Source organism: Globicephala melas, chromosome 11, assembly GCF_963455315.2.
Source record: "Globicephala melas chromosome 11, mGloMel1.2, whole genome shotgun sequence".
Taxonomy (NCBI): Eukaryota; Metazoa; Chordata; class Mammalia; order Artiodactyla; family Delphinidae; genus Globicephala; species Globicephala melas.
The window spans coordinates 6,721,099-6,745,732 of NC_083324.2; the positions used below are offsets into that span (position 1 = coordinate 6,721,099).

A 24,634-nucleotide genomic window follows, 5' to 3' on the forward strand; every position below is an offset into this window, starting at 1 on the left:
GCTCTATTTACAATAGCCAGGACATGGAAGCAACCTACGTGTCCATCGACAGACGAATGGATAAAGAAGATGTGGCACATATATAACGAGTCATGAAATATTACTCAGCCATAAAAAGAAACGAAATTGAGTTATTTGTCGTGAGGTGGATGGACCTAGAGTCAGTCATACAGAGTGAAGTTAAGTCAAAAAGAGAAAAACAAATGCCGTATGCTAACACATATTTATTGAATCTAAAAAAGAAAAAAAAGTGGTTCTGAAGAACCTAGGGGCAGGACAGGAATAAAGACACAGATGTAGAGAATGGACTTGAGGACACAGGGAGGCGGAAGGGTAAGCTGGGACGAAGTGAGAGAGTGGCATGGACATATATACACTACCAAATGTAAAATAGATAGCTAGTGGGAAGCGGCCGCATAGCACAGGGAGATCAGCTCAGTGCTTTGTGACCACCTAGAGGGATGGGATAAGGAGGGTGGGAGGGAAACGCAAGAGGGAGGGGATGTGGAGATATATGTATACGTATAGCTGATTCACTTTGTTATACAGCAGAAACTAACACACCATTGTAAAGCAATTATACTCCAATAAAGATGTTCAAAAAAAAGTGAATGAATGAATGAGAGAGAGAGATTAGTCTTAACTGTTCAACAGGGGATGTTAGACACTACTTGATGAACATTTAGAGCCATTGCGACTTCCAGAGTGGGGAAATAAATGTCTAATGGACACTTAAGGGGAATCAGAGCAGCATTCACTGTGGGTCAGAGGTTGGTGGTTCTGGGAGGGAGACCCACCAAGGAGCCATTGCAGACAGGGCCAAATGAGAGACGCTAGGGTCCCGAACTCAGATGATGACTCAAGAGTGAACAAGAAAGGTCAAACCCAAGAAATCCCAGGGAGGCTGGTCCGTATGGTCTGAAGGAGGGATAGATTTGAAGGAAACGAAGAGCTTGGTCTTAGACCTCCCGAATTGGAGATGTAAATAAAACAACCAGGTTGGCCCAGGGATTGAAAGAGAAAGAGGACAGGATGAGAGATACCGTGAATACCTGAAACACAGGCCCCCACATCCTGAACCCACACCTATGGCAGACATCACTAATCAATCCCCATTCTCAGACTCCTCAAATTCAACTCCAGGTAACCCCTGCTAATCAATCACAGTTGACTTGCAAGATGAAACTTATTTGTGGCCCCTGTCCTAGGGGTGGCAAGGGGAGCCTTCAGATTGGACCACTCTCTGAAAGCCAGAATAGGAGAAGAAAGGGGCTGATGAAGGAGCAGAGGTGGGAACAGGGAGGCCTCGAAGTTAAGGTTGGGTGTAAACCACCTGAGGTCCAGGTCAGAACCATGTATCTTCCGTCTGTAAGAATGACTTTAAAGGCTTACAGAGTTTAAACACTTAAACTCTTTTTTTTTTTTAACATCTTTATTGGAGTATAATTGCTTTACAGTGGTGTGTTAGTTTTCGCTGTATAACAAAGGGAATCAGCTATACGTATACATATATCCCCATATCCCCTCCCTCTTGCGTCTCCCTCCCACCCTCCCTATCCCATCCCTCTAGGTGGTCACAAAGCACCGAGCTGATCTCCCTGTGCTAGGTGGCTGCTTCCCACTAGCTATCTATTTTACATTTGGTAGTGTATATATGTCCATGCCACTCTCTCACTTCGTCCCAGCTTACCCTTCCCCCTCCCTCATGTCCATTCTCTACGTCTGCATCTTTATTCCTGTCCTGCCCCAGGTTCGTCAGAACTTTTTTTTTTTTTTAGTTTCCATATATATGTGTTAGCATACAGTATTTGTTTTTCTCTTTCTGACTTACTTCACTCTGTATGACAGTCTTTAGGTCCATCCACCTCACTACAGATAACTCAGTTTTGTTTCTTTTTATGGCTGAGTAATATTTCATTGTATATATGTGCCACATCTTCTTTATCCATTCATCTGTCGATGGACACGTAGGTTGCTTCCATGTCCTGGCTATTGTAAATAGAGCTGCAATGAACATTGTGGTACCTGACTCTTTGAATTATGGTTTTCTCAGGGTATATGCCCAGTAGTGGGATTGCTGGGTCGTGTGGTAGTTCTATCTTTATAAACACTTAAACTCTTTAAGAGTTTATTTTTTAAGGAACCCTTTTTTAAGCAAAATCACCCAGCTATTATTATTCATTCATTCCAATTAGTGAAAAAGAATCCATTCTTATGAAGAATAATATTCTGAGGGTACAGTTTGATAACTTTCCTGAGAAGCCTAACTCTTCTCAAGTGACTTCAGTTTTATCGTTCGGTGAAGACTTTAGGAGTGTGCTTTTCTCCTACTGTGGGCTCTGTGGCCTGCCAGCCATTCATGCCACGCCTGTTTCATGAGCACTTACTATGTCCTGGGCTCTATTCGAAGTAACAGGACAGTCTCCACCATGGAGCTTACAGCCTGGCAAACTAGGGCAAGAGCTGGCCTCAGAGCCATCTATGGCTTCACCGGTGACTGGCCCCGGCGACCCTTCCTCCTTCACAGCCAGCTTAACAGCTAGAAAAAAGAGAGAGTGTTCTGTCACCTTCCAGTTATCAAGAAAGCATCACAGTCGACCTGCCAGCATCCCTGCCCCCAACCTGGCAGGAGCAGGGGCATGGCTGGTCAGCAGAGTAACCGTCTCTCCACCCCCCAGAGGAGGGTGGACTCACCTCCCAGCAGGACCAGCATCGCAGGGCTGGCCGGGGACCTGTGGGCCCTCAAGCCTCACAAGAACCAGGTTCCTAAAAGCAGGCACACAACACTTCTCTAGCACTCAGAGTTAGCAAAACTACAGAAACAGCTTGCTAAAGGAAGCGCACGCTCCCAGAGCAACACACCTCTAAATAAAACACTTCAGAGAGAATGTGGCAGGTTTCTAGAGAGAGACATCACTGGGTTTTGCCACTAATCAGGAGATGGATGTGGTGACGACCATGTCTGCTCCAGTTGGAGTCCCTGAGTGTGTTTTCCCGGCGGTCCCCGTGCTCTTGGTATTAGCGTGAGCCTGGGTCAATGAAGCATCTTTATCAAGCCCCATGCTGCACCCACCGCCATGCCAGGCCCTTGAGTGAGGGGACGGGAAGTACCCTGCCCCTGAAATGAAAGCGGTGCTGACCCTTCCCTGTTGCACAGGCAGCGACAGAGGTGGCCTTTGTCAAGTTACTGGAGAGACACACAAAACACTTAAACCACAAAAGAACGCCCAGCAGTGTGCAGCGAAGCATCAACATCAGTGATAGATTCCTGGCGCAAATGCTCAGCTGGTCCCGAAAGAGCCTGTGTCACAGAGCACAGCCTACATCGTAGAACAGCAGGGGAATGGGGTCTTGGCATCTCGAGACCTGGGTTCTAGTCCCGGTTACGCTGCTAACGGCTTCATGCGCTCGAATGAGTCACTTCACCTCCCCAAGCCTCAGTTTCCTCCTCCATGGAGTGTCCAAAGGCTATTGGCTTCTGCAGTTGAAGCCCTTTAACCTGTATATTTAAGGACTAATTCTCAATGCACACACTGTACGAAGCACTCTGTGCCAGACACGGCCTCACATAACCCTCTCATCAGCCCTCTGAGGTCTGCAGGATCTCCCCTTTTCATAGCCCGAGAGGCCCAGAGAAGGTGAGTGACTTGTCGCAGGTCACACAGCTGTGGAAAGTGGTACAGCCGGAGCCATGGTTAGTTGTTGGAGGCTGTGACCACACAGGTCTAAGCCCAGAGGACCCAAATTAGGTGCCTATCTCACCTGCCCCCGGAAGATTATGAGGCCATGTATGGCGACAGCACTACACAGTTAGGCCCCCAGGTGGGTGTAGCAAAGCCAGGGAGGGTGGGAAGTGACATTTCTGCTCACCAGTGTGCGACTGGTGCTTGGTGGCATGCTGGTGCAGGGAGGTGCACAGTCACAGTTTACTGAATGAATAAATGAATGAACGAACAAACGAATGAGGCCGCACACAGACTAGTTCAGAACAGGACTCAAGCCAGCTTCCCTGGGTTCAGTGCTAGCTCTGTCGCTTCCTAGTTGTGTGTAAAATGGGATGATAATAGTATCTCCTGCAGGGAGCCACTTGGAGGATTAAATGAGTTTGTATATGTGAACGCGGTTAGCACAGAACCTGGCACGGAGTAAACACTAAGTGTTGCCTGTGATGATGGTGAGAACAAGGGATTTAACCAGAGGGTTGCGTATCTGTGTTGTGATTGAGCATTAGAGCTATTGGCCCAAGTGTTTTCACAGCCAGTGATTCCCCCTCCCTTCTTCTCCCCCTTTCTTGCTCCCTCCCCCTCTCTCTCCCCTCCCTCTGTTTTTCCTCCACAAGCACACAGTGAGTGTTTCCTGTGTGCCAGCCATAACCAAGGACACAAAATGAAATGACACAGGTCTTGCCTTTCAGGAGCTCAAAATTAAGTAATCCCAGGAGTCAGTTAAAACACCACTTAATACAGCCATAAAAAGAAACGAGATTGAGTTATTTGTAGTGAGGTGGATGGACACAGAGTCTGTCATACAGAGCGAAGTAAGTCAGAAAGAGAAAAACAAATACCATATGCTAACACATATATATGGAATCTAAAAAAAAAAAAAAGGTTCTGAAGAACCTAGGGTCAGGACAGGAATAAAGACGCAGACATAGAGTGTGGACTTGGGGACACGGGGAGGGGAAGGGGTGGGCTGGGACGGGGTGAGAGAGTGGCATGGACTTACAAATACTGCCAAGTGTGAAATGGATAGCCAGTGGGAAGCAGCCGCATAGCACGGGAGATCAGCTCGGTGCTGTGTGACCACCTAGAGGGCTGGGGTAGGGAGGGTGGGAGGGAGACGCAAGAGGGAGGGGATATGGGGATATATGTATACGTATAGCTGATTCACAGTGTTAGATATATATGTATACGTATAGCTGACTCACAGTGTTAGATAGCAGAGGCTGGCACACCCTGGTAGAGCAATCATACTCCAATAAAGATGTTAAAAAGACAAACAAAAAATAAATAATAAAATACAGAGTACAAAATGTTCAGCCTTAAGGGTACAAATAGCATGGTTTCAGAGAAGGGATAAATTACAATAAAAATATAGAACTGTCAAAAAAAATACCACTTAATAACTTCCGTGGGGGCTGAGCAGTGTAGAGGGGCCACTAGATCAGAGCGGGACCAGTCAGGGTGGCTTCCTGAGGAAGGCAGTGACCCATCCCAGGAGGCGGCGGGCCAGCAGAGCAGCGAGGCAGGCAAACGGCCAGGCGGAGAGAGCGCAGGCGCACTGGAGCTAGAGCAAGAGGAGATAAGAGGTTTTCCACCAAAGTGACATCATCGGTGGGACACCCTGTGCCCGGTGTGCCTCCGCACAGGGCAGGCTCACGCCCTCCCCCGGTTGGCAGCACCTCCGCTGAGTGCGGGGACACAGGCTGACCCAGCAGCCTTAGAAGGCCCCTCGGTTAACGGTTTTATGAATGGATGATACGGTCACAAGACAAGTGTGCAGGAGGATCTCGGAATTTTTGAGCAAGCAGAGCCCTCACAGGGCTAATCCCAGCCCCTCCGTTGAGAGGAAGCAGAGGCCCAGCGAGGTCACACGGCCAGAGGTGGGAGGAAAATCAAGGTGGGACGCCAGATCCCTGGCTTTCTCACGTGCTCACTCCCCGCCGGCCTGTCTTTGTTTGGGTTCCCCAAAAGCGGTGTGAGTCGAGGATGGGGTGCAGGTGGTGTGTTTGGGAATCATCTCAGGAGTGAGAGAGCAAGGAGAGGAAAGCAGGGAAGAGAGAAATGCCGATGGGAAGTGAGCTGGTCACTGCTGCGGGCAGTGGGGGCTCAGCCCCGCTGGACCTTTGCAGGGAGTGTGTGGGATGCATTTCAGAATTGTCCCTCTAAGGGTGCAAGCCTGGGGCATCTGATTCCCGGCTCCCGCTGGGTGTGGTCTGGGTAACTGCCGGCACTTCTGGGCCCCCTGCTTGGGGACACCCAGTGAACACCCAGCTACAGGAAGAGCCCTGAAGCAGAAGACAAATTCGGGGGGCACATGGGGGTATGGCCGTTGTGCTCCAGAGCTGCCCACCACGGCTGCAGCTTGGAGTCACAGAGGACCAAGGGGCTGTGGCCCTGGACACAAAAACAAATGTCGCAGCTCCTTAGCAGATAATAATAGTACCAGTAGTGATTTCCATTCATCAGGGTATTTCCCTGCACCAGGTGTAATGCTGCGTGCATTACGTGAGTCCCCCGAGGAAGTAGGTACCAATTATCCCCCTCGCACAGATGAGGAAACCAAGGTCCATAACTGTTGATGTAAATAACTTGGTTAAGGCCATATAGCTAGAAAGTGACAAAGCCAGAATTCAAACTCAGGTCTACCTGATTCCACAGACCTCCTTAAGCCTCCAGCCATATAGCCTTTCAGGTGCTCAGAACCTGCCAGGTGACCCAAGTGCAAGGGGCATGTCAGGGTTCAAGGCTCTGAAACGTTCCTCTTCAAAGGAGGGAGAGTGCAGCTGTGGCTGGCCCAGAGTGCGGATCCCTGAGCTCTCAAGGATTCGCCTTGGGGAGAGTCACTTTCTCCCCTCTCTGTGCCTCAGTTTCCTCATCTGTAAAATGGGGCTATTCCTGATGCCTTTCCAGCCTCCCTCATGAGGATCAGCCCGGCTGGAAGAGCTTGCAATGGTTACATACGGTGAAGAGACCCAGGTTCATGTTCTGGGGGTCATGATACAGTGGTTCAGACATAGACTCTAGATTCAGACAGATTTGGAGTTGCCCTCCAGAGGAGAGGTTTCTTGACATCCCCATGCCTCAGTGTCCCCATCTGTAAGATGGGGATAACAAAATGCCGTCACAGGGAAAACATGAGTATCATCACTGTTTTGAGGTTTAGGTATGCGAACTCAGGTTGGTCCCTAAACCTCTGTGAACCACAGTTTCCTCATCTGCAATGTGGACCTCTTAATACACCCTCTGCAGAGTCGAGAGGCCCAAACAAGATCAGGGATGAGGGCCCATTTCCTAAAATTTTTTCAAGGGAGTTACTCTCTGCTTTCTGGGGTCTTCATGGGTAAAAACTGTCACACCACCATCCTTCTCCCTTGCTCCCGGCTCTCCCATCCCCCCCCAGAATTCTTTCATCCTGAGAGAGACTCTATTTCTAAGAGATGCCTCCTGGTCCTCTATAAAGCTGCCTTTTTGAAGAGTAGGAGAAACTACTATCACAGAAACGAAGGCCTCTCCTTTCCTGATGTTTATGTCAGATACTGGATCTCACCAACAGTTTCCCCCAGTAACTTCAGGTACCTCCCTAAGTGTGAGGGATACCACAGGGTGAGGCTGAGGCTGGACATGTGTGTTTCCCCAACAAGTCCTTTTGTGGAGATCTGGTTGGAGGCTTCTCCATCCCTCTCATCAACAAGAAGGACAGAGGAGACCACCGCCTTGGACACAGGAGGAGACCCTGAGTATCTCCCCTGCCCCCCAGCCCCGGCCTCAGCCTGAAAATACCTCAGAGCAGACATTGCTTTGGAGTTAAGTATTGCACCCTCCTCACCTCCTTTCTTCCTATGCACCTGTTTATTGAACAGCTAGTGTGTATCAGACCAAGACAGATGCAGTCCCTGCCCTCATGGTGCTTAATAGTCAGCAGGAGAGTCCAACACTAAGAAAAAACAATTACATTATTAATTATTAAAATTAAAATGAAAGAGATTTTCAGTGAGGTATGAGAGCATTCAAAAAGGGGTCCAACCTGGGCAGGGAGAGAGACAGGTTCAGCTGAGTTAGATGCAAATGAGGGGAAGAGGATTCCAGGCAGAGGGAACAGCACATGCAAAGGCTCTGAGGCAGGAGGGCACTGTGTTGAAGCCGTACTACAGAGGCTGGTGGCACTGGAGTATAGTGGTGGGGAGGGGATGATAAGACTTCAGAAGAAAGCAGGGACCACACTGTACAGGGCCTTCCAGATCTGGGCAAGGAGAATGGATTTTCTCTGTGCAGTGAAGCCCCTGGAGCATTTCCAGCAAGGATCTGACATTCACACAGTGCACTTTATGCTTTTAAACCATCCCTCTGCCCACTAGGTGGAGAATGGATTGAGGGTAACAGTAGGGAGATGGCTACGACTAATATGCAGGTAGTGAAGGAGAGTGGTTGGATCTGAGTTAAGTATTTCTTTGGGCGGAGGTACACACAGGTACTAAGTGTTGAAGCCAAGATTTTAACCCAGAAATATTTGTCTCCAAGTTCATGTCTAAAGGTTACATGGAAAATAACATGTATTTTCTTACAGTACATATTGATTTCCCCCTTTAAATTAAACTTTGAATCATTCAAATAAAACATGAGTACATTCTCCTGGTTAAAATCAAAATGTTTCAGTCAAAGCTAGAGTCCCAACCACTGCAACCAATCAGAGTGCCCTTTTCCTCCCCAGAGGTTCCACTGTCATGGGTTTGGAGCAGATCCTTACAGACATTTTGCTACATATTTACATATATATGTACCCACAGAAAATATAAATTATGGTTTTCCTGAGTTTTCTGTTTTACATAAATGGAATCAAACTATACACATTGCTCTGCAACTTGATTTTTTCACTCAGTTTGTACTATGTTAGTACATATAAATGGATTGCATTTTTAAAAATTGTTACATAGTATTTTATGGACTGGATGCACCCCAGTTGATTTAGCCCACTCACTTTCCAAAGACAGAAATGCATTTTTCTATAAATGTTGTAGCTTTTGAAGGGCTTATGGGGTTTTTTTTCTTTCAAAATATAAGGCTTTTATTTATGCTAATGGAGGAACCTACACCACAGCGACAACAGAAATATTTAGCAACACCCAGCCTGGTGACTAAATTTTCCCGTTTTCTTCAGGTGCTTGGCATCCCTGGGAGCTAGCTCTTGTCTATTGCCAAGTCTCTGTTTATAGCCAAAGACTGTCTCGAGAACAAGGAGAACAGTGGAGTTGTTAGCTTTTGGGTCCTGGGCCCTAAAATAGGCATCCTGGCACGATGTAGAAATAGTACAGCTGTGGAGCCTCAGAGACCTGGGTTCAAATCCCAGCTTTAGCTGTGTGACCCTGAGCAAGTCACCTTACCTCTCTGAGCCTCAATTTTTCCATCCATGAAATGGAGTTTAGAATTGCCATCTTATAGAATGGCCAGGAGAAGTGAATGCATGCCACATGTAAAGCGATGATCACCTAAGAGCACGTACGTGTGCGTTTAGTGCCCCACTGTCTGCGGCCCCAACACAGAGGAGGGAATGGGGTGGCGGGGGCGGGGGGAGGAGGGGGTGTAGGTCTTGCATCTCTAAAGGGTCACTCACGGTCCCAGAACAGTGAAAAGACGAATACTCTGCCCCTGCTGGCAGTGCCGCATGGGGGTGGCATATGAGTTCAAAGGGATTTTCTGCCCAGATTCTGGGCACCTGCTGTGTGCCAGGCATCTCCCATATTGCACGGCCTTTCACCTTCTCCCCGGCAGGCAGGGCAGAGGGTTGTCCCTCTGCCCCAGTTTGCAGGTGAGGCAGCTGAGGTTCTGAGAGAAGGGGTGCCACTTGCCCAAAGTCTCAGTTAGTGGCAGGTTGAGACTGGAATTTGGTCCCTCTGTTTCTGAAAGCTGCCCTGAGGGTGCAGGCAGCTGCTCTGCAGAGCGCCCCCTCCTGGAAAGATGGGGAAGCTCCTCTCATGATGACATCTCAGATGTCTGCATTCAACCATCAAGAACCCTTTGCAGGAGGAGAGAAAAATGGCTTTTCTGGCCTCCCTTTTTCCAAGGAGATGAGATAAAGGCTACTCAGAGGTCACCTCAGGACAGTCTGAATCAAATCTCTTAAATGAGGTTGACAGAGAGAGTATGAAATGTCCATACTTCTGTGTGTGCAATAAGGCTTAGTTTTTTAAAGCTCACTCACTTCTCATTTGAGCAAGATGAGAAGCCCCTCCCTTGGTGAAAAGGGCCTGGGCCAGGAGTCAGGAGTCCAGCCCCAGCTCTGCAGCTGAATCACTGTATCTGGGCCAAGTCATTTCCCCATTTCTGGGCCTCAGTTTTCCTGCCTGTCAAATGGGAGAGTGAGACTGGCTGACCACAGGACTTGTGCTACTCCAACAATGAGAGAACCGTGGGGGAGGGGATGGGGGGGTGCTTTAGGGGTAGGGTTGCTAGATTTAACAACATGAAATACAGGATATCCAGTGAAATTTGAATTGAGGTAAAAAATAATTTTTATTAGTATGTCCCCAGTATTATAGGGGACATAACTTATACTAAAAAATTATTTGCTGTTTATCTGAAATTCAGATTTAACTGGTCATCCTGTATTTTATCGGGCAGCCCTATTCAGGGCCTTCACCTCCACTGGACCGCCTCCCCCCCCCCCCCCACCGCCCGTTTCTTTGATACAGATAATTTACGTCTTCACAGCTTCTAGATGAAGTCCTGGCCACCCACCTTCCAACCAGGTCCTCACCGCCCACTGCCACCCTCCTGCCAGTGCCCACTTTCCTGCCTACATAGACATTCTAGAGCCATGGGCTGACAGGTTTCATGGGTCTAGGAATTCCTACAGCGGAGATAGGGGTGGAAACTCAGCCAGACTAGGGGACTTAAATCAGTGGAGACATTTATGTCCACGTGTGTCACGACGGCTAGAGGGACACAGTGTCTGGCTGCTCACAAGCGGCTGGTCCCACTCTGTGCCACGTCCACACGTGTGCACATAAACTAGCGGTGCTGCATCCACGTGTTATCGAGAAAACTGTCTTTGGATATAAGGCATCAGAGCTACCAGTCCCCAGCCTTCCGCCAAGCCCATCCTTCATGTCACGTGTGGGGAAACTGAGGTCCAGAGGGAAGTGGCTTGTCTGCAGTCCCATGGCCTTCCCCTGTGCCTGTCCTCAGCTTGACCGCCCTCCTCCCCACCTTATTGGGGGGAAGTCTTCCTGCAGTCTTCTGCCTCCAGGAGGTCGTGATTAATTACTCCACCTCCTAAGACTGGACAATAATAACCCGATATCCTCACCTGGTGCCTGGCATAGCACTAGGCACCGTACACGGACAGCCTGCCAAAGCCTCGTCCTGCCCCTGTGAGGTAGGCCCGGCCGTTGCCCACATTTTACAGAAGGGGAAACTGAGGCACTGGTAAGTCACTCCAAGTTGGTATTTGAGCCCATGACATCTGACTCCCAGCCCCACCCGAGTTCTTGGTGCTTGGTCTCAAACTAGCCACCTACGGGCTAAATCCAGTTTACGGATATGTTGTGTTTGGCCCTGGAATGTTTTTAATGGGGAAATTTTACATCAAATTCCAGGTGTCCAGTTTGTCTTAGAAGACCAGAGAGTCTACCACACTGGGCCCACAGTCCCCCACAGGAGATGAGAAATATCCCCTTTAGAAGGGCTGAGATTCTTCACTTTGCCCCAGTCCCCATCACTCCCTGTTGCCTCCCACCCACCTACTTCACTCATTCACAAAACCTGCCCGACCCCACAGCTATTCTCATTTGCAGCTCCTGCCCTGTGCTCTGACCCAGGACCCAGGATCTCAACGTTAGGCCTGTGAACTACCAGATGACAGAACCTCTAAGCCATGGCTAGACCCCCTGACCTGGAGGGCACCCATATTTTCTACTGGTCACACTACTGGTAGACTCCAGAACATTTGAATCACAGACACTCAGGAGATTCAAAGACTCATCTCTCCTTGAATCAATCAGGAGGAGCCCAGGAGGTGGGCTGGTCCCACTGTCACCAAACTTCTTAGTGAAACCTTCATTTACTCCAAACCTTATGAGGAGCCCCAAAATGTGAACAGACCCCAGCAAGATCACTTCAGGGCCTGTAGACCTTGAAATCCCTGGGCTCCTCAGGGTCCGTACATTCTATTGAGCTCTCCTATTTTCATGATGGGGAAACTGAGGCTCAGAGGAAGGAACTGGCTGACCAAAGGCATAGCTAACTGCTGTAACAGGCCACCTTTGACTGTGCCTAGCCCCTTCCTCAGAGGCCCACCACCCTCTCAAATTCTCCCTTCTTCCCCTCATCAAAACCCGCTCCCAGGAAAAAGCCTGAAGCTCGTTCACACTATGGTGTCCAGAACCAACGATGGCCTCCCCTCCCAGGGAGTCTAAAGGAGTTGGAGCTTTTAGGTAAAGGGAAGCATTTCAGACATTGTCTGTGGGTAGAACTGGGCAAAGGAAGGAAGACAAGGACCTCCCTGCAGTCCCTGAATCATGCTACATCGTGCCTGCCTGCTCTGGGTGTGGAGCTCCCAGGTGCCACCACAGCACAAGAGGCTGGGGGCAACGTTTCCATGTGCTTCGAACAGGGCTGGCCTGGGTTCTCAGGTCCCAGGAGCGGCGTCAAGGCCACCTCTGGGTCTCTTGAAGGCCTTGGTCTCTTCCTCTATGAAATGGGCATAACTCAGCTCGGGCTCCTCCCTCCCGTGCACAGGCAGGACAGCGGATCTCCAGTGCTTACCTGCACTGCTAGGCAAGGCAGGTGTGGGGTTTCTTTGGGAACGAGCCGCCCCCGGCTCTCCCAGGAGGTCTCGCCAGCCCGGCTCTGGGCGGCGGTAGGTGGGTGTCTCACGGTCGGCATCAGCACCTAGAAACCCAGACAGGAGGCGGCATGGCCATGTCCTGTACCCCTGAGCCATAGGCTGCGGGACTCCCAGGACCGCTGAGCTCCTGCATCCCTGAGTGTGGGGCTTTCCCCTTCTCGGGACACTCCCCAGCCTTCACACCGGCCGGGCCTGCAGCAGCGAGAGAAGCACGGGTTGAATGAATAACTGGATGAATGAGCGAATGAACGACAGACTATTGGAGTTCTAGAAGCTGCGATGTGATAGCTTATCTATGATAGTAGATATTAGACCACGAGGCCCCACAACTGTAACAGCAGAATGTTCCAGTCCTCCAACCCCAGCACGCTAGTGTCTCTGTTCAGGAGACCCTCTGGGCCAAAGCGAACACTGGGCGCCGGGCTCCTGGTGGGTGCCTGCCAGCCCCCTGCCTCGTTTTTGCCTCTCTCCCCTTCTCTCCTCCCTCCACCGTGTGGATGATTCCCGGAACGTGTGTGTGTCTCCTGGGCCCCCAGGCCAACCTCTCTGCGCTCTGTCCGCAGGTTTGCCGGGTACCGCTCCAGACCTGGAAAAGAGAAAGCAGATTTTTGGGCAAAACTTTATACCTCCAAAGAAGCCAAAAACCTTCCTGCAGCTCGTTTGGGAGGCACTGCAAGACGTGACGCTGATCATCCTGGAGATCGCGGCCATCATCTCCCTGGGGCTATCCTTCTACCACCCGCCCGGTGAAAACAACGAAGGTAAGACAGGGCCTGGGACCCCTGCTGCCCACCCGGCAACACGCGTGCCTGGCCACACAGGAGGGCACTAGGAGCTCGCGGCCGTGGCTCCCTCCAGGTGAGGAAACCAAGGCCCAAGGGGCAGGGCCTCACCCACAGCTAGTGGGTGGCTGAGCCTGACCCCATGCTGAGAGTGTCCGGCCCCCATTCTCCCATGTGTGAAATGCAGGGGTTGGACCAACAACGGTCATGTTAGAGTGAGTGTTTATTGAGCACTTACAGGGTGCCGAACTCTGGGCTGAGATGCTGTCCTAACAACCCCATGAGGTAGGGTCCATGATTATGCCCATCTTAAAGATGAGGAAACCAAGGCACAGAGAAGTGAGTTAACTGGCTCGAGGTCACCCAGCGAAGAAATAGTCCCCAGGTTTTGCACTGGGGCTTGTTAAAAACACCACTGCCCAGACCACTCCCTGAGAGACTCTGGTTGTGTTGGATGGAGCCCAAGGGTGGGTGACCCCGAACTCCTGTCCAGGCTGCTCTCTAAGAGCTCCCCACTCTCACAGCTGGAGACACAGCCCCCGAATCGCTCACCCGGGGCCCACATCCACGCTCTGATCTGACAGGGCATCAACCCTGTGCTCAGGTGCCCTGCTCCCTGGGTGCTCCAGCTTCTGAGCGACCCTGTTTCAGCTCCAACACTGGGTTTCTCCTCAGAACCCCGAAATTGCTGGCTCCTTAAGGCCTGCAACTACGAAAAAATCCATGATGACGTCCGAGCTCTGTGCACCTGATATTCCACAACAGGGACCACAGACTTCAGCCCACGGCCGACTCTGGCTCACCTCCTGTTTTTATATGGCCCGTGAGCTAAGATTGGTGTTTACATTTTTAAGCGGCTGAAAGAAAATCAAAATAATACTATTTCGCGGCACGTGACTATTGTATGAAAATTCATGTCATCATCTAAAAATGCAATTTCGTTGGGACACCCCCATTTCTTTTCCATGCTGTCTGTGGCTGACTTCCCACCACGACGGCAGGGTTGAATGACTGTGACAAAGACAGCAAGGCCCACAAAGACTGAAGTATTCACTTCCAGGCCTTTTATAGAGAAAGTTCGCCAACCTCTGTCCTAGAAGATCAGGAAGGGAAATTTTGCTCCAAGAAAGCCATTCTCCCTGTCCCCGGCCAGCCACCGCTCTCTGAGTGTGGAAGGAGAATAAAGTGGATGAAGACTCAGTTTCTGAAGTGAGCCCGTTCTCCCGGGTTAGAATCCTGTCTCCATCACTTCCCGGCTGTGTGCCCTTAAGCAAGTCACTTTCCTTCTCTGAGTCTCAGTTTTCTCATCTGCAAAACAGGGCGACAGACCTCACCTCGAAGGGTTATTACAGGGAGGTGGTGAAGGGCCGTGTGGACAGCGTGGCACACACAGAGGGCACCTGGAGGTGCTGGACCTGCAGCCGCTGCGGGGAGACCGCCCCGGGTTTCCTTCCCTGCATCCCCGTTGGGGATCCCACACTGTGTGACCTGCGGGGGTAGGACTCTCAGTCCCGGTCCTGGCTTGGTTCAGTGTCACGCACACCCTTGTGGGCCTGACGCGGAACATGGTTTCCCACGTGATGAGTCTCAGACCTGAGAGGGCATCCCGAAACCTGTCCTGGGTTCTGAATGGGGACATTGTTTTGTGGGTGGAGGAGACAGCGTGCCGCTCACCCAGGGAGGGTTCTGGGGCAAACCCACCTTCTCAAAGTCAGGACTTAGAAGTCCTAATGGAAAACCTCATAAATAAATGAGGAGTTTGGGGTTAACATATACACACTACTATATATAAAATAGATAACCAGCAAGGACCTGCTGTATAGCACAGGGAACTCTACTGAATATTTTGTAATAACCTATAAGGGAAAAGGATCTGAAAAAGAATGTGTGTGTGTGTGTGTGTGTGTGTGTGTGTGTATGTATGTATATACACACATGCATGTATAACTGAATCACTGTGCTCTACACCTGAAACTAACACGACACTGTAAGTCAATTATACTTCAATTTTTAAAAAAGAAAGGAAAAGAAAACCTCAACCTCCATTCATCCTTCATTCCAGAAACTGAGCACCCCCCAAGGGCTAGGGCTTCACCAGCTCCAATGACAGCTTTCCTTTATGATGACAAAGTCTTTTAAACCTGTATCACTCTACGCATATATACATAGATAGATCGGCAGACAGATACATATGCACACACATACCATGAGATATGTGGGATCACATATTTTTGTTGTTAGCTTTTTATAATCTGATTTGGCGTTAGTAGAAAAGTATAAACACTTTTCTTTGTTATTAATTATAATTAGACATTTCCTCATCAATGTGCTGTGTAAGTAGATAATCCTACTAGCGTCACTGCTTCAGGCAAGCAAATAAAAAGTGAAAAGCATGTAAGAAATCACCCTTATGGGTCTCCTTTCCCCAAATGAGAAAGTGGTCTCTGAGGTTCCTTGAACAGCTGTCACCCCACCCCCTCCCAGGCCAGAGTTTTCTGAGAAACTGGATAGCCAAGTCTGTCTGGCCAACTACCTCAGTTTTATACCTCGTATTACTGGCTGATTTCTTTTCTCTGCATGCCCTCTTTCCAAAGAGGGTTTAAAGCAGATAAATGTGCTACCACGATTGAGGTATAAATTTGACTTTGAACCTCCTGGCAGCCAAAGCAGAAAGTGAATTAGGATGATTCGCATAGCTCAAGTAATCAACAAGGAGGAAAGCTAGTCCTTTAGGAAGACAGCGTGTCCCCTGACAACGAATTCTGGGATGAACTTTCGCGTAGGGTATTATGAGAGATGCATAATGGGCAGCATTCTCTGCAGAAGTTTTCCAGAAAATATAGAAGATGGCTCACGGCTACTTGCATGAGCCTTGAACAAAGCTAAGGGTGCAACACAAAGCGTAATAAGAAGGGAATTCCTACTATTTTTAGAGCCACCACTGGTTGGAAGCTTTTAGGGTAACAGCTCATTTGATCCTCACTTGACCCTCAGAACAACCCCGTGGGCAGGTGCTATTATCACCCAGGAAACCAAGGCCCTGAGATGGTAAATGACTTGGGAGGAGCTCAGACTTTGGGAAGCGGCAGAACCGTGACTCAGACCAAGGCGTTCCAGCTCCCGAGCCCACGCTCCTATCCCTCGGCTACGTTTCCTCAGAAAGTGACCAGGTTGAGTCAGTGGAGAAGTGACCTCATGTGACCCAATTTAATGCAAGATTAGAACTCAGCAGGCAGATGATAGAGGGGGTGCAGTGGGAACATGGATCAGGCTCCCAGGCTGTACCAGGAGGAGCCTTCCCCCAGCCCTGCACACAGATGGCTGTGATCACCTCCATCTTAGAGAGGTGGGAGCCAAGGCCCAGAGAGGGGAAGGACTTGCCTAAGGTCACACAGCTTTTAGACAGTAGGGCTGGATTTTAAACCCAAGGCTTCTGGTTCTTTCTACTGCCCTCCCTTCCTGCAGCTGAGACAGTAGCTCAGGCCACACTCAGTTGATGAGCGCAGATGCACACACTCTAGTCCCACAGAACGAAGTTCCTGCACTTCGGGACTGTGCTACCTCCTCCCCAGCACCCAGGCCCTGGCCTGAGCTCTGAGCTCTGGACCTTCCGTGTTGCCTGGACCACCCCCTGCCATGTCAGACTCAGGCTGCATCAGTTATGTATAAAACGACGCTGGTGATGAACTAACAGGCTCTAGGCTGCCTTGCCCTTCCCTGTTGGCTTTCTTGGCTCAGAGACCTCCAGACACTTGTCAGAGGTCACACCACACTTTTGTGGCAGGGCTGGGATAGGCATACCCCATGTTTCCCACTCCCTGCCTGTGACAGCTCCCCTAGTGCCAGAGTGCCAGCAGAGCGACCGGCGCATAGTAGGTGCTTGGAAAATGTTTGTGGCTTGACCCGTTTTGAGAGCCCTTATTCGATGCCAGGCCCTGGTAACCACCTAGACAGTAGTTTCCCCATTTTACTGATGAACAGCTAGAGGGAAGCCCAGAGAGGCCAAGTGGATTCCCCAAGGTCACACAGACAGTATGTGGCCACACCCTAGAAAACCCCGCGTCCAGGGAGGGCAGCTGCAGGTTTCCCAGACGCTGTGGTCACGATCTCCAGATTCCTGTCCCTGCCCCAGTCCAAGGGAGCCCCAGAGGAGACCTCAGCAGGGCCCACCCATGCCCCTCTTTCTTCCCCTTTCTCATCTCTTTCCCTTAATTGCACCAGAGCAGCAGGAGTTGTTTTCAGGGTTTGGCGGCTCCCGATAGCTTAAGCAATCTGCATCCCTACTTTCTTGCCATCCCAGGGCACCATGTAGTCATCAGATAGTTCTCAAAAAGCTAATGGAATTTTTGCTGGCCAAGTGAGTGCCCTCAAAGGCCCAGAGGGCTCCTTGGTATTGAATCAGCAAGGGCAGCAGACGGGGCTTGGAGACAAGGTAACAGGTAACAGGTCTCAGCTACCATGCCCTTGGTTCTCAGAAGTCAGTCCAAAGAGAGAAGCTCATGAAAAGGAGAGGACCAATGTCTGCCGTGTACTCACCACATGCCAGGCCCTTACTAAGCCCTGGGCTCACAAAGTCCCTGGGGTCATCCCACTTTATAGCTGTCCAAACCGAGACTCAGAGAGGCCAAGTCACTTACGCAAGATCACACAGCAGAGCCTGGATTTGAAGCCATGTCTTTCCAGTTCCAGGGCCCAAAGGCTTTTCATTGTCCTGGACTGTCTCTGAGTGTCCTGAACATTTCAGTAACTAAAGCGGGGGGCCATTGATGAAGCACAGGACAGGGACAAAACAGCCCTCCCCCTTACAGAGCATGTGGCAGGGGCAGGGGATAACAAAGGTCCCAGAAGGAGAAGCACTGGGCTCTGTATCTTGAATCACTCCCCCGAGTCCAAGAGAATGCATCTCCGTGTACTGGGTTTCTCTTTAGCAAGGTTCACCTGTGTTTCCCAGTTTGGGGGATTTCACTGGTGTTGTTCACTAGTAGAGGGGCACCTTAGTTCCCCTCCTCCCATCTTCACGTGGTTCTGAAGTCCAACTGGATCCCCTCTGCCACGTGGGGGCTCGAGGCCCCATTCAGGCTGCCTGTGTGATGATGTCACGTGCTGGACAAGAAGCCACCCTTACACTGAGCGTTTACTGTGTGCCTGCTGCGTCAGGTGCTTTACGTACAGCCTCTCCCCAGACTTCACCACCACCTAGGAGGGAGCACCTGTCATTACCCCAGTTTTGCAGATGAGAAAACCAGGGCACAGCGGTTAAGCAGCTAGCTCCGGGCACACAGCTGGGATTTGAGCTCACAGCTATAGCCCGAGGTCAGTTACCATCGCCATGATAACGATTATCATCACCACCAAAGGCTGGTTCAGTTCAACAGTTTAAAATTATTGGAAAAGTCTGAAATTCCCAAAGAAAAGAAAAGTGGCTTTGAGAACCCCACACAGTGGTATAGTTGTTTATGAGCCGATGAGGAGTGGCTGGTTCAGCCAGAGATGTGGAATTTTCTAGTGACCCACACCGCCGGCCTGCAGTGACTCTGTATCATCTCAAGCATGGGCCCACCAGCTGAGCCTTGACCCTTCCAGGAGCTGAGCCAGAAAACATTCCCTGGTACCACCTGGCCTTCTGGTCATGTTGCTTTCGACCCCTCATTTCCCAGAGAGTCATGCTGGGGACTCTTGAAACCGCTGTTCTCTATTCCTTGGGACTGAATTAGACTTCCAGACAGTCGACCATGGGTCTTTGGCGACACTTTCTACTTTCCCAGTGAGGCCAGCGTGTGGCAGAGAGGGCCACTGGGCTCAGGGGTAGTGGGCAGGCCAGGTCCAGTGTCAGATTCCAGGCCTGGATTCAGACTCCAGATCTGCTGTGTGATCCTGGCTGAGTTGCTGTCCCTCTCTGAACTGCTTCCCTCCTCTCAGCCAGCTTGAGGATTAAAGTGAATGCCTGGCACACAGCAGGCCTTGCGAATGGCCCAGTGGGGCCCAGCCTCGGTGGAAGGGGCCCGCTCTGAGTTTTCTAGGAGTGGATCGTCAGATGCTGTCCATGGAGAGACACTTCTCCACCCCCCGACCCCTGCCCATTGGAAGGAAGGGCCTAGGCCAGTCCTGGTGTGGCACTCATCTCTCTGGGCCTCAGTTTCCACATCTGTCCATGGGGGTAATACCTCTGACTTTCCGGATCCTTCTGGGGATGCAGGAGACGGGATGTGCGGAGGGGCTTGGAAAGGCGCTAGGGCTCAGCACTGCGTGGGCAGGACCTGCCTTCATGTCCGAGGCCTTGGCATCAGATGTGTCTGGTGTCTTCTTTTTCTTTGTCACATGGTGGGTCTGGCAGGCCTTAAGCAATGTGGGGCCCAGACCTGGAGGTTCAATGGTGCAAGGGTGTGGGGTGGAGGGTCACTGTGGATCAGACAAGTGGCTCGGAGTGTCGGTGTCCTCACTGTGCAGTCGGGGCTCAAATCCAACAAGGGCTGAGTAGGAACCTCCTGGTGCTAAGCACAGGCTGGAGCTTCTGCCTTCCTCCCCTTGAGTCTGGAATGTGGTCTCAGTGACTCCCATTTTGCAGATAAGGACACCAAAGCTTAGGGAAGGCTTACCCAGGACCATAGAGCGGCAGCAGCAGGATTCAGACCAGCTTGTTGGAGGGCAGGTCCAGCACTATGGCTCCCGCCGCAGCCTAGAAACCTGCCTCACAGTTGCTGGAAGAAGGGAAGGAAAGGACATCAGCAAAACTGCATTTTAGACCCTAAAGCACTTGCACTATTGATTGCTGTGAGACCCCTTCTGCCTGGCTGACCCACCCCACCTGCTTCCTTCTGCTGTCTGCAGGATGTGCAACGGCCCAGGCGGGGGCAGAAGATGAAGGGGAGGCGGAGGCGGGCTGGATCGAGGGGGCCGCCATCCTCCTCTCGGTCATCTGCGTGGTCCTGGTCACGGCCTTCAATGACTGGAGCAAAGAGAAACAGTTCCGGGGCCTGCAGAGCCGCATTGAACAGGAGCAGAAGTTCACCGTGGTCCGGGCTGGCCAGGTGGTCCAGATCCCTGTGGCTGAGATCGTGGTTGGGGATATCGCCCAGGTCAAATATGGTAAGTGACCCAACCACAGAGCCACATGCTGGAGCTGGCATCTGGGCACAGGTGGGACCCAGACAGGCTGGTCCAGGGCAGGGGGTGGATTCCTGAAGGCTGAGCCCAAGCCAGGTTGTCTTCTGAGCTCCTTGGAGAGGTGGAAGGCTCCTTTCTGGAGGTAGGATTCCAGAATCCATTTAAATCAGAAATGGCAAATACATGGCACACGTACCACAACTCTCCAGACTTCTACCCTTAGCAGACATTCCTAATCAATCTCAGCTCAAAGCCTAGATACATCCTCAGACGCCTTCTCAGTATAACACTCCAGGGACCACTAACACTCAGAATGGGTTGATGAGGTGAAATCCATTTCCCACCTCTGATTCGGCTGTTAATGGATGGTTGTTGGGCTAGAGAAGGTGTTACAGGGAGTGGACGTGGATGAGTGAACATTCTAGGCCTGTGATACTGCCATGGAGAACGTGAGCAGGCTGGTGCCAAAGGGGATTTAGATGAGATATGTCCTAGGTAAGTAGAGGCCAAAGATGGGGGAAAGATTGGCAGGCCTCTCCTCACTCAGCCCTAGGGGGCTTGGTTTCCTCTGATAACATGCCTGTCTTGGGGGGGCTCTTCAGCCTAGTCAAGAGAGATTAATCCCTTCCAAAAGAATTTCCCCAAAACAGAGTTGAGACCAGAGAAGATTGAATCATTCAGAAAACTGGGCCCCAAGTCCATGCCATGCCAAGAGAAGCACTTTATAAACTGAAGGATATGCCCACCCAAGCGAGGATTATTGCGGGACCTAACCTCAGCCCCCCGGGCCTCATGCCCTTCACCCTGACCCCAGGCTTCAGCTGTCTGTGGTCCTTTGATGGGCACCATCTTGGCTTCTGTATCCTGGGAACTCTAGGCAGCCAGTTCCCAAGGGTGAACCTTCCTTGCAACCACACCTTGAAGAGAATACTCCAGCCTCTCCAGCCACCTGAGACCCTGCTGACTGACCCCCTCACCCTTCTTCCTACCAGGCGACCTCCTCCCTGCAGATGGCCTCTTCATCCAGGGCAATGACCTCAAGATCGATGAAAGCTCCCTGACAGGGGAGTCTGACCAGGTGCGCAAGTCTGTGGACAAGGACCCCATGCTGCTGTCAGGTGAGCTGTGGCCCACGGTGGGCTCACTCCCATTGCCGCTTCTGCCCCCATGCCCAGGGGGCATCCATGTCCCCTTTATGAGGCTGGAGGGTCTCAGAGACTTTGGTTCTTGTCTCCAGATCTCTGGCCAACTCGGACCCAAACGAGAACTCCCTCCCTTTTCCCCTGCAGTCGTACATTGAGCCTACTGTGCACTGAGCAGCACTGCAGGCCCTGGGGCGAGCACAGTGAATAAAACTGACAACGAATTCCTGCCCCCATGAAACTTACCTTCTAGTAAGTTGATTTTCTGAAAAGTCAAACATGGAAGCCTGTTCTCGTGAGAGATGAGAAAGAATCAGTCTGGTGATGCCTACTTTAGATGCGTGCTGTGTGCCAGGCATTGGGCTGGAGGCTGGGGACACAGCAGTGTACAAGGCAGATGAGGCCCCAGCCTTGAGGAGCTTGTAGTATAGTGTGGAGAGACAGACAATGTTAAAATTCCAGAGGGTAATACATATATGATGAAAAAAAAGCAGGGCGATGGAGTGCAGGTGGTGGGGGAGGTCGGGGCGGCCACATGTGAGCTGAGGTGTGAATGATGGAAAGGAGCTGGTCTTGCAACTTTCCAGGGAAAGAGTATAGCAGGGAGCAGGAGTAGCAAGTGCCAAGGCCCTGAGGCAGGACCGGGAGCAAGAGGGAGACCTTGTGCACCATGGTCAGGAGTTTATAAATTTTCTGCGTACGATGAGGATTCTCTGGAATCAGCAGTAAGCTGATCATGTTTACATTTTTAAGATCTCAGTCTGGCTGCTTCAGGGGGCAAGAGAGGAGAGGAGACCCTGCAGAGGTGAGGCACCAGACAGGTGAAATACTCGCCCTCCAAGCAGGGGCACCAAAAAGGCTTTATTGTCCAGCAGCGCTCAGCAAACATCCTCTGAGCAGTTGCTCTGGGCCAGGCCCTGGGCCCTCCCTTCCATGATGTTACAGACTCATCCCCTGGCCTTGGAAGCCCCCAGCTTGAGTAAGCTGGGGGAAGCAGACCAGCAAACAGCTGATTCCACAGTAGAGGAGTGAGGAAGGTGTGAGAAAACCGACAGAACAGAACTATCCAGAGAGGTGGAATTGAGCTGGGTTTTAAGGGGTGAGTAGGAGCCCACCAAGCAGAGTTGTGGAGAAAGGGCCCTCCTAGCAGAGGGGCAGCGGGATTTCCTAGAAATACAGAAGAGGAGAGCAGCATGTCTGCAGGGTACGACGGTAAAAAGGAGTGAGAATTGGGTCTGGGGCATTTATTATCAAGAACTATCTAACCAACATTTATTAAGCACCTACTGTGTGCCCGTGGTTAATGAGACAAACAAGGTCCCTGCCCTCCTGGAGCTTAGAATCTAGTAAAAGAGACAAACAAGGAAGGAACAAACAAGCAGATATTTAACATAATTTCAGATAGTGATAAGTCAGGTGAAGACATTACACCATTATAGTGAGATAGAGACCCTGAGGAAGGGAACGGGAATCTTAGTTGATCAGGGAAAAGCCTGTCTGAAGAGGTTGCATTTGAGCTAAAACCAGAACAATGAGAAGAAAGAGCATTCTAGGCAGAAGGATAGCGAGTGCAAAGGCCCGGGGCGGGGTCTGACCAAGTGATCATGGAAAGCCTCAAATGCCCTTTGGAACTTAGAGCCACATGAGAGCTCAGTAAATGGTCATTGCTCTGTGGCCCTGGTTCTGACCTCTGGGCTTAAGTGGTTGTCAGACAGGCGAGCATCCTTGGGAGAAGTGGCCAGGTGGGTCACGGGGATCAGTGCAAGTCGAGGGAAGGAGCTAGGCCTGAGTGGATGAGTGATGAAGGTTCCAGACAGTTTGGAGGAAGCAGAGGAGGGATGGTTCCCTGACAGGAGACTGGGGAGAGAAAATGTTCAGGGTCACTGACCTGAAGCATGAGCAAACAGCCACAGAGGTGGGCACAGGTGCAAAGACGTTGGAAAAGAGCAGCAGGGCAGAGTTGGATGGGAAGTCGGCTGGCCAGCTGGAGTGGAATCAACCACTCTAGTCTCGACCTTCCATCTGGCTGGAAGCCCAGGCAAATGGAGTAGACCCTGGGCCTCTGGATGTCAGGAAACGGGAGCCAAGGTCTCCCGTGGTGTCTTTGTGGGCAAGATGGAGAAGACTGTGCTGAGGCCAGGGGATTTCGGTCAGTTTGTGCTGACTCTTGAACTGCTGGCAATCTGGTGAAAGGTTTCTAGCGGCCTTCCCTGGAGCTCTGTCCTGTTGCGGTATGGAACGTATGCCCATCAAGTTCACAGAGACCACAAGTCCAGGAATGCTGACAAAGAGAAAGCAAGGATCAGTACCCACAAAGATGGCCAGAGTGCAGGGTGAACTAGACTCAAGAAAATGAAACTTGACCGTGAGCTGCAGTACTGACATTCAGAAACCCAGCTGCCTGGCGGAGAGGGAGGGCAGTGGCTTAGCCCAGGCTCCTGGGGAAAAGACAGTGAGAAAGGGGCATGGTCAGCCCGATGGAAAGCAATCTAATTGGAAAGAGAAGGATTCTGTAACAGTCAGAACCATTCCAGGAACAAAAGAGGCTGCCTGTATGGTAGTGAGTTCCCCGTCACTGATTGTGTGTGAGCAGGGCCTGGACAGGCTATGGGTGGGTATGTTGTAGAGGAGGCCGAAACCCTGAATGGGCGCTGCATTCAGTGCTGCTCCCTGCGGTGAGAGTCCCAGATTCAGTACACCTGTTCTCACCTGCACCTCTGCTATAGACCCACCTTGTTTCCTTCCTTCTGCCCTGCCTCTGCTGAGGCCGTTCCCTCCTCCCACACGGCTCTCTCCCTTCCCCACTGCACATTTAACTCCTGCCCATCTGCTCAGTCCCACCTCCTCCATGAAGTCTTCCCTGACCACCCCTGCCCTGTGCCACCTGGGACCCATGCATTAGCCTGTGACGTCACACTGCGCTCGGCCCATTCGGGCACAGCCTCATCATGCTGATTGAGTTTTGTGCTGCGCAAAGCATCTCAGGTAAAATAAAGAGCAAACCCATCCACAGTCCCATCACCCAAACAAATCCAACAGGTC

At 51.0% G+C, this 24,634-nt stretch overlaps 1 protein-coding gene across 12 annotated transcripts in view; it reads left to right on the forward strand.

Moving 5' to 3' along the window:
* ATP2B2 (ATPase plasma membrane Ca2+ transporting 2) overlaps nt 1-24,634 on the forward strand; it is a 351,712-nt gene that overhangs the window by 258,360 nt on the left and 68,718 nt on the right. For all 12 annotated transcript variants that reach the window (XM_060307759.1, XM_060307760.1, XM_060307761.1 and 9 more), the window contains 3 exons: nt 13,128-13,325; nt 20,175-20,432; nt 21,443-21,568. In XM_060307759.1, the coding sequence (XP_060163742.1) occupies nt 13,128-13,325; nt 20,175-20,432; nt 21,443-21,568 (582 nt within the window). The remainder of the gene's footprint in view (nt 1-13,127; nt 13,326-20,174; nt 20,433-21,442; nt 21,569-24,634) is intronic.